Source organism: Leuciscus leuciscus (assembly GCF_965113295.1).
Source record: "Leuciscus leuciscus genome assembly, chromosome: 11".
In the NCBI taxonomy this organism is placed as follows: domain Eukaryota; kingdom Metazoa; phylum Chordata; class Actinopteri; order Cypriniformes; family Leuciscidae; genus Leuciscus; species Leuciscus leuciscus.
The window spans coordinates 26,339,013-26,352,135 of NC_138735.1; the positions used below are offsets into that span (position 1 = coordinate 26,339,013).

The 13,123-nt window shown below is 37.5% G+C and overlaps 1 protein-coding gene across 1 annotated transcript; it reads right to left on the reverse strand.

Moving 5' to 3' along the window:
* Nucleotides 1-4,857: 4,857 nt before the first annotated feature.
* On the reverse strand, nt 4,858-8,438 carry c1ql3a (complement component 1, q subcomponent-like 3a). Its single transcript, XM_082183707.1, has 2 exons — nt 7,733-8,438; nt 4,858-6,180 (listed from the first exon to the last, which is right to left on the reverse strand). Exons 1-2 carry the CDS (start codon nt 8,324-8,326, stop codon nt 6,001-6,003), a joined length of 774 nt encoding a protein of 257 aa, XP_082039833.1. The 5' UTR covers nt 8,327-8,438; the 3' UTR covers nt 4,858-6,000.
* Nucleotides 8,439-13,123: the final 4,685 nt, after the last annotated feature.

Sequence of the window (13,123 nt, forward strand, 5' to 3'; positions counted from 1 at the left end):
CTTTTTCTCTTTCCTCTCTCTCTCTCACTCACTCACTAGCCCTAAAAGAGCATTTATCTTATTACAATGCACACTGACCTGATAACTGATACTGATTATGGTTTTAGTAAAGGGATAATTCACTCAGAAATGAAAATTCTGTCATCATACTCACCCTCATGTCATTCACACATCACTCTTTCAGCGGGATTGAATGAGGTCTGAAATGCAAAAAACATAAATGTTTTTTTTTTGGGGGGGGGGATGAGCTATCCCTTTAAAAGCTCCCTTTTTTTACAGCTGAATGTGATGTTACATTATGAGTGTGATCCTCTCAAGGCAAGACATAAAGAAGAATGTGAAGCTCCGTGAACCTCAACTGAAATACTGGGTTGAATCTTGTTTGTGATCCCCAATAAGTAGCACAACATGCCAGCATTATGAATGTCCTCTAGATATAACGCCTCTCAGAAATGAACAATACAGATTGATTTTGCCTCTCCTTCTCCAGTCCGCAGGCCTACAGTCGTCCAATTCCTTTTACTAGCACTGCTAGATAAATGATACACAATGTATTCCCTCAGCTTTTTTATCAATTTGTATTGAATTTTGTCCTAGAGACCCTCTTTCTCTCCCAGTAATGACACCCATGGGTCCCTTACAGCACTCTGTGTGTGTGTCTGTGTGTTTGTCATATTTCAACTGAGACTTCTTGTTCATTACAAAATATAGTGTTGTGTTTTAAAACTATTTTAAATTCTGTCTGACAATAATCGTTTCTCATCCCAAAAGATGCAATCTCTTTATGATCTCTTTATCACTACTCCCCCAAAAAATTCTGACTAGACTATTTTTACCCCCATACCAGATTTTATGTTTCTCATACACATATTCACGTACAGACGCCTAGAAAGAGAAAAATACGAGAGCAAGGAAGTAGGATGAGGGTTTTCTGGGCCAACACACCAGAGTGACTAGGACAAAGCAGAGCAGCGATTTAAACTCACAAAGCATTTGAGGGAAAGTCAGGACACACACTCACCGCTTTAAAGATTCCTTAAGATCCAGTCAAACAATGTTAGCTTCAGCCCCATGAGTGCGTCTAACAAACCTTCAGTCAAAAGTGTTGTTTTTCTCGATAGGCCTACTACTTCTTCCAGCTGAAGATCTGATGGCGACGGCTCACAGTAACCGATGCCGGGCAGCGCGTGATGAGCGACCGAGTCAGAAGTGTGAGTTTGACCTTTCATAGCGTGGCAATTTTCTTTAGCGTTTGCATAATTAGCTCATAAACTGTGCACTGTCGTTTTGTACAGACGTGGCCCATAAATTCATATCAAGGTCTCATATTTACACACTGGTCCACCTGTAAAAGGATTTGTGTGAATATAAGTGCTAATAAACTCCTACCCAGGCGATAGTATATAAAGAGTTACAAAAAATAAGTATTTTATATTATATTTTTAGATGTATAAATAAATATTTTTTATTTTTAATATGTTATTTTAATTTATTTACAATAATAAAATTATGTAGGCTACATTTAAAAAAAAAAAAATGAAAGCATGAAATATTTTTTCTATTATTATACTGTGATTAGACATTCTGAACTATTTACCCCCCCACACACACACACTTCCTTACAAAAAATAAAATAAAAAATAAAATATATAAATTTTTAAAACATTAAATATTTAAATATATATATATATATTTAAATATTTATATATATATATATATATGTGTGTGTGTGTGTGTGTGTGTGTGTGTGTGAATATAAAATTAAAATATATATGTGTGTTGAAAATATAATTATATATATATATATATATATATATATATATATATATACACACACACACATTTTATATAAAACATTTTTAATTATATAATTTTCTATATGTGCGCGCACACACACACACACACACACACACACACACACACACACACACACACACACACACACACACACATATATATATATATATATATACATATTCTTTTTTTTTATGCTATAATTTTCTTACATTATTATGTGATTAGTCATTCTGAACTGTTGACCACACCCCCACTTCCTTACAGCCAATCACTGCTTCCCTGAGCATTAGACCTGTTCAAAAAGTGAAGAAACTGACTTGATTATTAAAAAGCCACATTCGGCTGACATCTTTTCAGACAGAGAGACAAATTCACTTAAACATTTCCGACATGTTATGCATGTCTAATTAGCTGACCGAGATGTGTTTTGAAATCTCTTCACGTTGTCTGGTCCCAAGGACAGTATCCTGGGTGAGAGGTGACTGATGTTGAGTGATGTGTCCGTCGTGGACGCCCCATGAAAGGACTGAGAGTGTCGTCTGAACAGGTGGCTTCATGGACAGGGTTCCTGGTGATGAATGACATCCATTCAGGGGTGCAAGAAAGATTTTGTTTAGTCACATGAAGAGGGAAAAATGGTGTCGCTCTTGGCCTTGGTCTCCAGTTGAATGAGTGACTGACCCTGTACAAATCCTCTGAGCCCTGGAATCTGATTCAGAACATGTTGCCCTGTGACCTCTGAAGCCGAGGGGACAGAAAAGCTTATAAAAACGGATTAGTTAGCTCTAAAGTCTTTTGTTTATCAGACCTGTAAATATTGGATGATTCGTGAAATAAGGTTGTAATAAAGGTAAAGCTCTGTCTTTATGAACAACATCATAAAAAGAAGAAAAACCGTAGATGGAAATGAAATAAACATGCTAAAACATGCCTGGGTCAAATACTATTATTATTTTATTTTACATTATATTAGCATACAAAATATTGATATTATTATTGAAATGTGAAAACATTTTCCACATAACAATTAGGCACATTTCCCCAGATTTTTTTCTGGATGCTTTTTGATTTTTTTTATTAATTATTACTATAAATCAATTATGATTATGATTAGATTTTTGTTGCTAGAATTCTGTATATTCTTACAATAGTACAGTAAAAAAAAAAATGCTATACTACAATAAAAAAAAAAAAAAAAAATTCACATTAATATTTGGGGGGAAATTAAAGTGCTTATTTTTCATGCAAAAAAAAATTGATGGTCCTAATTTACTTTTTTTGTCTTTGGACAAGACAGTGAGGTGTATATATCAGACCATTCATAGTTTTTTTTATTTTTTATTTTGATTTTGGAGTGAATAAAAAGGAAAAAGGAAAGCGAAATAACGAGAGGAAGAAAGAGTGTGAGCTCATTATAAAAGGCTGTCTTTATGCCAGGGATCTTTATGGTTCGTGAATGTTTTACACAGAGAGTTGACTCCTGTTTGACCTCTTGCTGATTGGCCCGGTCACACACACATTTCCTATAGAATAAAACTTAATGCATGAAGGGAAATGCATGCAATTGTTTTATGTCAACTTTGAGAGAGTGGTACGTACACTGAACCAAATATCCATCTCTATTACTGAGGATCTGTTTGACATTATTAAAAGACTAAAAGTGATTCATTTTGGTTCAATCACAGCTGTAGAGGCCAGACCTCCATCTGGAGTGTGTGAGCGAGTCCTCCATCTGACCTTCACCGTCCACTGTCTACATTTTAATCTGAGAAAGAGGAAGGACCCTATAAAGCCCAAACAACCTGCCGGACTCACTGCACTCGGAGAAACAAACATCTTCCATTTGAGTGTGATAGAAGGTAAAAACATTTACTACCTGCAGGAACTGTTTATAAGACATTCACCCCACACTCAAATGCCGTTTGAAGATTCAATCAGTCCTACTATAAAACTTTCCACTCCTAAAAATACAGATTCCAAAAGGGGGTTTCCGCACTGATACCATAGAAGAACCGTTTTTGGAACCTTTCAATGTTCTAAAAAGAACCATTTTTTCTTAGTGTGAAGAACATTTTCAACTCTTAAAATAAAGTTCTTTATTGTTCCATGAAGAATGTTTCACATCCTTGGATTTTTTTCCATTGCACAAAAGGTTTTTATAGTGGAAAATGGTTCTTTATAATATTAAAATGCTCTTCACTTTAAGAAAAAAATGGTTCTTTTAAGAACCGTTCGCTGAAAGTTTCCTATAAGAACATATACTGTAAGAACCTTGGTAATATATAAGAACCTTGAAAGGTTCCATGGATGTTAAAGATTATCCATGGAACCATGACTCCAATAAATAACCTTTATTTAATTGAAATTGCCCATGAAATTCAAATTGAGTGTATTTTAATTTCTTAATACTTAATAGTTTTTTGTCTAATTACAAATTATTCATTGCATGTCATTTCAAACCTAGGCCACCGACTCTTCCATTAAGTTCCCATTGGATGAAATCCCTTTCCACATTTTTTCCTGATTCAGAAATACACTGTACGTCACATTACAGAAGTAAAATGAGTTGTGTATCCATGAACACACCACAAGCTGAGAGCCAAAACCATAACAACAGGCCTAAATGATTACCGGTACATAAGAGTCCGAAATCAAATACATTCCTACTAGTAGGTGAAAAAAGAGTAGCATGTCCAAAAGTGATCAGTTGACTTAAATAAAAAAATTTAAGTTAAGTCAACTGATCACTTTTTATAGGCAAAAAGTCCCTGGATGCGCATTCAATGGTCACTTTACTATCCCATGAGGCCATCGGAGAGGATTTATGAATGGCAGTGAAGCGATGCAACTGGCGCTGGTAGGTCACATGACAGTGACAACATGGCGGATGTAGTACGTCCTGATTATATTTATACTACACACATTATACTATATAGAATGTACTTTTTTAACGGTCGTGAAGTACATTCAAATTAGTACCTACTCAGACATTACACCATTTCGGACGCACCAAACTGAAACTGATTCATTGATAGATAAAATAAGGAAAATGCACATATCTGATCAAATTTCCATTTAATGGAAAATGTGTTTGAAGGGTTGTAGACGTGAATGAGAATTACAGCAGCAGGACAGGAAAAGAAAAATAATCCTCGGATAATAATTCATCACACACATTCCCTGCCATCCCAACCTGGAGATAAGAGTGACGCATATACATAACGGTCACCTGATGCTCTTTCATATTGAAACCAAAACAAAAAAAAAGAGATCCATTTCCATATTTACACTGAAAATAAGATGCAATATTATTAATCACATTCTGGAAATCTCTGAAGATAGATACACATTTACATATTAACACCCATACTCTGCATAGTGCTCTAAATATAACAAGAAACATATTCCTTCTCGGTCTAATACGTCTGTGTGCAAAAAAAGATGCCGGCTAACATTACATACCAAAAAAAAAAAAAAAACAGGCTTTTGACACCCTGACACTGCAGACTAAAATTAAATCGCTGAAAGCTTTAACTGGAATATTATTTCACTGCAAGCCATTACCACCAATGTATATTGTTTTGTTGTATGGCCCTAATTCATAATTAGCACTCACAAACAGTCAGGGAACAAATATCTGCAGTCTTTTAGCAGATATGTATTATGCAAGAGGAACACAAGAGGATCAGTTTTGGTCAGGTTACACTGGATATCTAATGGATGAATGCTTCATGACTCAAACTCAAGGCATCTGACTAGTCAGGTATTACCGAGATGGAACTGGAATAACAAATATCGAAGTTCACGTTATTGCACATATAGCTGATTATGTCAGGTTACATATTATAAAACATCTCACAGGCTTCTTTGATGGCCACAGACATAGAGAGACACACAGTAACCTCCTTCTCCTCGGAAAGCTTCTTCTCCTCCGTACATCTTTCCTCTGTGATGAAGTGCTTCTTTCTCCGGGCTTTTTTTTTTTTTTTTTTTTTTTTGGTTCTTGATTTTTGGATTGCAGGGCAAAGAGTTCTGCCTTCAAACCCACATCTACAGACTAATGATGAGGGGTGTTTGAGCAGGTCTGTCTGCTTGCCCCGGGCCCAAAGGAAAAATATGCTAAAAAAAAAAAAAAAGAAGAAGAAGAGGAGGAGGAATAGCAGAAGGGGACAGGATAGACCGTCTGGAGAAGGTGCGTATGTCCTAATCGGCGTATATAATAAACCCAGAGAAGGTGCTGTACTTGTTGTTGTTCCCCCCATGGGCTTTTCCCCCGTCTAGTTTGATGTAGACTTCGTCTCCGGGCTCCAGGTGAAGAACGGCGCTGTTGCTGGCGTAGTCGTAGTTTTGATCTGCGTCCTGGGCGATGGCACTGGCACGGACCTGCGGGAGGAAAGGAACATTTAGTGCAACGTTTCAGCTGTCAGATGCAAAAAAATTGCATATGATATACAGGCTTTCCATGCGTATACTGTATATTAGGTCTCAGGTCTTTATAGACCTAATGAGACCCAGCAAAAATAGGATTGGGTAAGGTCTGAGTGTTTAGTAAATCACATTATGGTGACAATTGTATAAATAAGTTCATATTAAATGTATAACACATAGGCCTATATATATATATGTAAATATGGTCATATTGGCCACACCCACAAACCTTTGGTATTAATGAAAAGTGCCTAATTGTTTCTTTAAGATACACCAGGACTTAAAAAAAGTGGCTTGCATATAACTTTTGTATTTTATTGTAATATGTAAATTACATATTTGCATATTATGTAATTGTATTGCATATTATTACATATTTACTATGTGCAATATATATATAATTTGGTCTGAGACCAAGCATGCTATTCTTTTAAGTATGTGAAAATATGACAATTATTGATTGGGTTTCAGCAAATATATTGTGATATATTGCATGTTGTTGTGTGAGCAAAAAATTACATGATGCATGTAAACTTGCTTTGACTCACTCAAGCTGTTGCATCTATTAACACATTTTATTTAAGTTTTTAACTTAGGTGTGAATACATTCCAATCATTAATTTTCACCTTGTGAAACTGTTCAAGCAATATTATTTTTTTAAGCGTGAAACATGAAAACCCAATCTTAACATGAAAAACCAACCTTAATTCCTACATGAACTCAAGTTTGATACTATTTTATTGAAATAAAGATGTCGATTAATTTCATAAGGCAAATGCATTTTTTTCTCTTCTTGATTAAATTAGTAAAAACTGAAATGCTGTGGGGGGAAAAACAAGCAGAATATCTGGAAGAAAGATACTGCTTATTGTTTTAAAATGCATTTCTCCAATCAGAAAACCATAATGTGACATGAAAACTTCAGCAGTTGATTAAGTTGTAGTGAAATTGTTTAATAAGATAATAACAATGATAATACGACTACAATTAAAAATGTATTATTATTATTATTTGTATTAGTATTAAATATTGACATATTAATAATAATAATTAATAAATATACAAACAATAGTCATTAATAACTTTAAGTAATAATTAATTACTGTTCATGGTTTGATGGTCTGATAATTTTACCCCATGTATATTTAAACAGACCCTTTGGAAAATGATTTTATCCATATATATATATAGGTCAGAAATGATCTACATAATCATGAGAATACCCAAAATTTTTCAGAAGGTCTGCGATTTTTGTAAAGCTAAAAGAACCCTTCATTTGGAGATGAAAAGAACATTTTCAAGTGTGATTTTCTGAGGATGGAAACACACTTTTACGTTAATAAATGAATCAATACAAGAAAGAAAGAAAGAAAGAAAGAAAGAAAGAAAGAAAGAAAGAAAGAAAGAAAGAAAGAAAGAAAGAAAGAAAGATGTCTTTGAATTTTTCATGTCATATTTTAGTCTTAAGTTGTGCGCGTGTTTGTTTGTGTGCGCGCGCGCGCTCACCTGGTTGTTCTTGCACAGATCAGCCCACATGCTGGTTCCGTCTCCTCCTCGCATGAGCACATGGTAGGTAAAGAAGTATATTCCCGGTATGGAGCAGGTGAATTTTCCCGTGGTGGGGTCGTAATGATTCCCGAGATTCGTGACCACGTCGTCAAACTTCAGCAGCTCGTAGCCCTCGTGCTGCTTTTTTAGCCCTGCGTAAAAGGCGATTTTGGGCACGGTGCTGTAGGTGGCCGCGCTGATGGCACCGGTGGCCATATTTGGTCCCGGCTGCCCGGGTAATCCAGGTCGTCCCGGTTGCCCCATGTCTCCGGGAGGTCCAGGGGGTCCGGGTGGTCCGGGTTCACCGGGAGGGCCCCTCGGCCCCGCTTTCCCCGGGCGTCCCGGTTCACCTTTCGGACCTTGTATAAAAGTTGGTAAAGACTGCATAAGGTTGCTGTCCCGGACTGTTTCTGCTGAGACCGTGCTGGTCGGGGATTTAGTACCATAAGGATCGCAAACCATCCTGCAGGTGCCGAGCATCTCGTAGTGCGCGGCGGATGTCCCGGCAGAGCTCACCAAAACCGGGATCAGAATCACCAGCACCAGGACCATGACCACACCAAGCACCCCAGCCGCGATCAGCCGCTTCCTGCTGACGAGTCTCGTCAGCACCGGCCGATCCTCCTGTCTGCTTTTGGGCGAAATTTTGAAGGTTGGTGAGGCACCACTAAGATGAGAAAAAAAGTCCCGATTGGTTTTGTTAATGAACTTTTGGCGTGGGCCCCAAAAGCCTCTCTCTTTTTTTTTTTCTTCTTCTTGTCCTCTTCTCTCACTTAACTTCTTTTCTGCTGATGTTGGCTCACTCACAGCCCTGCTTCAGCATCAGCATCTCTCCAGAAGCGCATCACCGTCAGCGTCTCTCCACATGTGGAGGCGCAAAGAAAAACTCCACTGATTCACGAGAAAAGCTGCCCGAGATCCTGGAACACACCCCGGTATCCTTTCCTCGCTTTTAAAGTCTTTCCTCAGTGCACAAAAGACGGGATGAGCTGGATAAAGGTGGATGTCATGAAAATGTGGAGAACTGAGACGCTCTGCGTGAGTGTGAGTGTGAGCGCAGCGCAGGACACGAGAGAAAAGAGGGAGGGAGAGAACCAGCGCTGGCTTATAACACACCAAAAGCAAAATCATAGACATCTACTAAATCAAACACCTACACAGACAGACAGAAACATAAAAAAAAAAAAAAGTCTAGACTGTTAAACACAATTGAAATATAGCGGGGCGTGTTGTCACACTCTACTTTTTTCTTTGGTCAAATCAGCTTAGATAATTAATGTGGTTCAGATAACCTAATATTTCGAGTTTCTGTTGATTAAACCGATCTCCTTTGTATTAACTCAAATTTTTTATTTCAATGAACTCAAAATTAAGGCAACCAGGTTACTGATTTTTTTAAGTTAAACCAACAATTAAGATAAATAACTTAAAAAAAATATGGTATACTTTCTAAAGTTTAAAAAAGCTATTAATTCTATTACAAACTACTAAGGATTTTCAGCAATATCAAGCCAGAAATGTTATATATATATAAATAAATACAATATTATAATCAAAATAACAGTATTTAAACAATAAAAATTTAACATAAAAATATAAAAAATTGTTTTGGGTTAGAAATTGTAATCAATGAAGAGTATTATTCAAATTTATAATAATTAAATTATTATCTGTAAATATATATAAATTCTGTATATATATAAATTGGCTGTGTGTATTTGTGTGTTATATATATAGACACATACTGTATACACAAACACACACACAAAATATGTTACAACATTTTATGTTTTATGTCAAAAGATGAAATTTGGATGGAAAGTTTGGATAGATAGTTTGGATAGATAACCACCATGGAGAAAACTAGCATCAATGCTTTTGGAATTTTACGTTTACATCACTTGAAATGTGTTTCTTTAACTTTTCGATGCGCAACCCAAACTTCTGCATTCGTACAGTCCCCTTTTTAGTCAAGCTGATGTTCTAGGTCACTGCACAGTGAAAAATGAAGCTATTGGAAATGTTTATTCACGTATCCCTGAGAATGAGCTTTGAAGGTAACGGCGCAAACCACAAAACGACACGTATGCCAATAGTATAGACCTGCCAGTGATGCACTGCCACTACCGGATGCAAGAACAAATCATTCATTTACCTCCAATCTGGGAATCGACCACCTTGCAGTTGCACGACTGTGTGCTACTGAACGCTTGAGGTGCGTCTCTTGAATTCAACAGGTTAGTGGCCTCTGTTTCGCAGGATCATTGGTTAGACGGACTGGTTGCCTCTACAGCAGTGGCATTGGCACTGGATCTGCTGTATTGTTCAGAGTCATGACTCAGTGAGGTCTTCAATGCACCCAATTATCTTCGGACAACACAATGGACCACCATCCATACTGCTTACCCTGGGCGCTTGATGAAAGTCTAGGTTCAACGGCGTCTCCGACGACGCCGGCATGAGACCTGCTCTCCAGAGGAGTTTCCCTCGCCCCATAAATCAAGTGGCAAAAATCAATGACCTCGGTTAGCGAGGGCCGTAATGCCCTTCAGCGTATGAGCTGCATAGAGAGTACGCCTCGAGAAATCATTTTAAACAGGGTGATAAAACAAACTAAACAAACAAAAAACTAATCAAGCCAAACAAAATCGCTACAAGTCTGTAACTCAAGCAAGGGAAAAAGACATTCAAGGATTTCTCTGAAAGGTCAGTGAGTAATTGTCGGCCGTGCCGCGTGCGTGGTGATTCATCGCCATTCAGACTCATTTTTAAACTTCAACGTCCCACTTCCTATCGACACTGGCAGAAGGATGGGACAAGCTCGGGTCGGGATCTAAAGAACCGTTTCTCCGCGGAGCAAGAGATTGATCGCCTGAAGACTTCAGGCCATAATGAATGTCCAACAGTTTGTGGAAAACTTTTCAAAACCACACCTCTCTCCAAGACTCATCAGTTTGAAATGCAAAGAAAACTTTCGGAAGTGGATGAAGAATTCAGAGGGGCGAGAGACCGTCGAAGAGGCTCGGTACGCGGTGTGGACTTTGCCATTGACAGATGTTCCTGCTGAGCGCAAGAGGAAAGTGTATTGGGCGTAGGTGCGCTGGACAGATGTGCCTGCTGAGAGCGTTCGAGAGAACAGAGAGTGTGAACGAGGAGGACAGGGCGACGCACACACGGCGTCTGGACGGGGTAATAATAATGTGAGCAGAAAATTAGCAAAGAGAGACAGGAAATCCCACACGGCTATCATGGACCTTCTACAAACACAAGCGCACAGCCCATCAACATCATCTGAAAGGTCAGCTCCTTTACCCCTGATCTCCTGTCATGGAGGTGGCCTGGACCATGACAGGGCCTCCAATGGGAAAACCATTTTTAGATGTGATGATCCTCTGTAGCCATTTCAGATCACACCCTGCAAATCAAGCATTCTGCTTCAGAACTTTAACTTATTTTTCAAGCACTTATGATTGTGAAAATTACCAAAATAGCAAATGCATGGTTCTGATTTATAGAGGCAACAAAAATGAGATCTAGAATACCTGTAGAAAGCGGTCTCAAACATGAGATCTAGAATACCTGGAGAAAGCGGTCTCAAACATGAGATCTAGAATAGCCTACCTGGAGAAAGCTGTCTCATCTCAATGGTTGGTGCAGGACTTTCCTGGAACGGGCGTCAAAGAAGAAAGATGCTTTCAGGGTTCAGATAGTGAAGTTACAACATCTACCAGTAGGAGATTAAATGGCCATGCTAACCAAAACTTATGCACAATCTAAAGGTGTGGTCACATTTACCTTTGTTCGTCAAATTTTCATCTTCGAAATCTAGTCATTTCAATAGAAATCTATGTAATCCCATATTTAGCGTGAGGGCGAAAGATTTCCCCAAGGTTTTCATAACGGGTTCAAATTGGTTTCTTGAATTTGCTGCATTGACCAATAGAAAGTTGCGTAGTTTGTGACTGTGAAAAAAAGAAAGTGACTGTGTGAGCTGTGCTTCATTCATTGCTACACTATTGACAATCGAGTGCATTAGTGCCTGTCCACTAGTGCTTTTTCTGCTGCGCTGGTTCCGGAAGTATCCCCCCCCCCCCCCCAACCCCCAACCCCCAACCCCCAACCCCCCACCCCCCAACCAGCAACGATCACAACATTACAAAGCTTGATTTGAAGCAAAAAAGTGCTTGAAAATCAGATAAAAAGATAAAGGTACAAGACTGTGTACTTAACGGCTTGATAAAATAGTGATAGAAATAACTACAATCCCATGAAGCATTGCGAACAGCTCAATCGAATTAAAAAGATGGAGGAATATATAACTACTTATTTAAAAATGTTGATAATAAATATATACGTATATGTTGTTTATTTAAGTATTTTGAGAGTGTAGGGAAACCGACTCGATTACGTCAATCGAGGTGCTTCATGAGAGTGGGCGGAGCTAACGAGATCTTTTGGCGTGTTTTGCTTGATTCGACTCTCTGATTGGTGTAATTTTCTGTACAGCATCATGGGTAATGTAGTTTCACCACAAAATCAGCTGTCAAACGATTATTTACTGACGCTTCAAAAGGAGCAAATACCATCCATTAACAACCTCGTAGCTCATAGTAGGGCTGACTTTAATTGTTCATCATTTATAGTTAAAAATAATTTTGCCTGGAGAAAATGAATGGAGTTTTTTTTACTTCCAAAACCCAACTGTTGCACTCTATAGACAATGGACCTTTTTTGGCCAATGGGCTTTTCCCCGCACCTTTACACTGATTATACTTGATAAGGTGACAACTAATGTTGGCGAGAAACTAAAAGTAGTGACAATTTTCTGGTTCCTGTTTTCAAACTAGTGAAGGTTTTTCAACGATGAGCTACTTTTAGTGTGGTGAGACAAAGTGCTGCAAAATTAAAATGACAAAAGAGTACATTATATAATCAGTTACATTTTTAAAAACAAATATTGTCCCCTAAGCAGTAAGCTACTTTTAGTGAGCATCTTGTAAAGTAGCTCATTTTTTTAAATAATTTAAATTATGAGAAGCATAGTAAGATACAGTTTCAACATAACAGATAAAAACTTAAATTAGCTCACAAAAAGCAAATCAGCATATTAATGATTTCTGAAGGATCATGTGACACTGAAGACTGGAGTAATGATATAATAAAATATTTTAATCAAATATATTAAAATAAAAAGTCATTTTAAATAATTGTTCTCAGTATTTCTGTTTTTACTATAATTCAGATCAAATATATACAACCTTGGTGAGCAAAAGAGACTTTTAGAACTTTTGTCAAAAACTTTTAGAAGGTTTTATGATCTTACGATCTGTTGAAAGAAAAACTGAATCG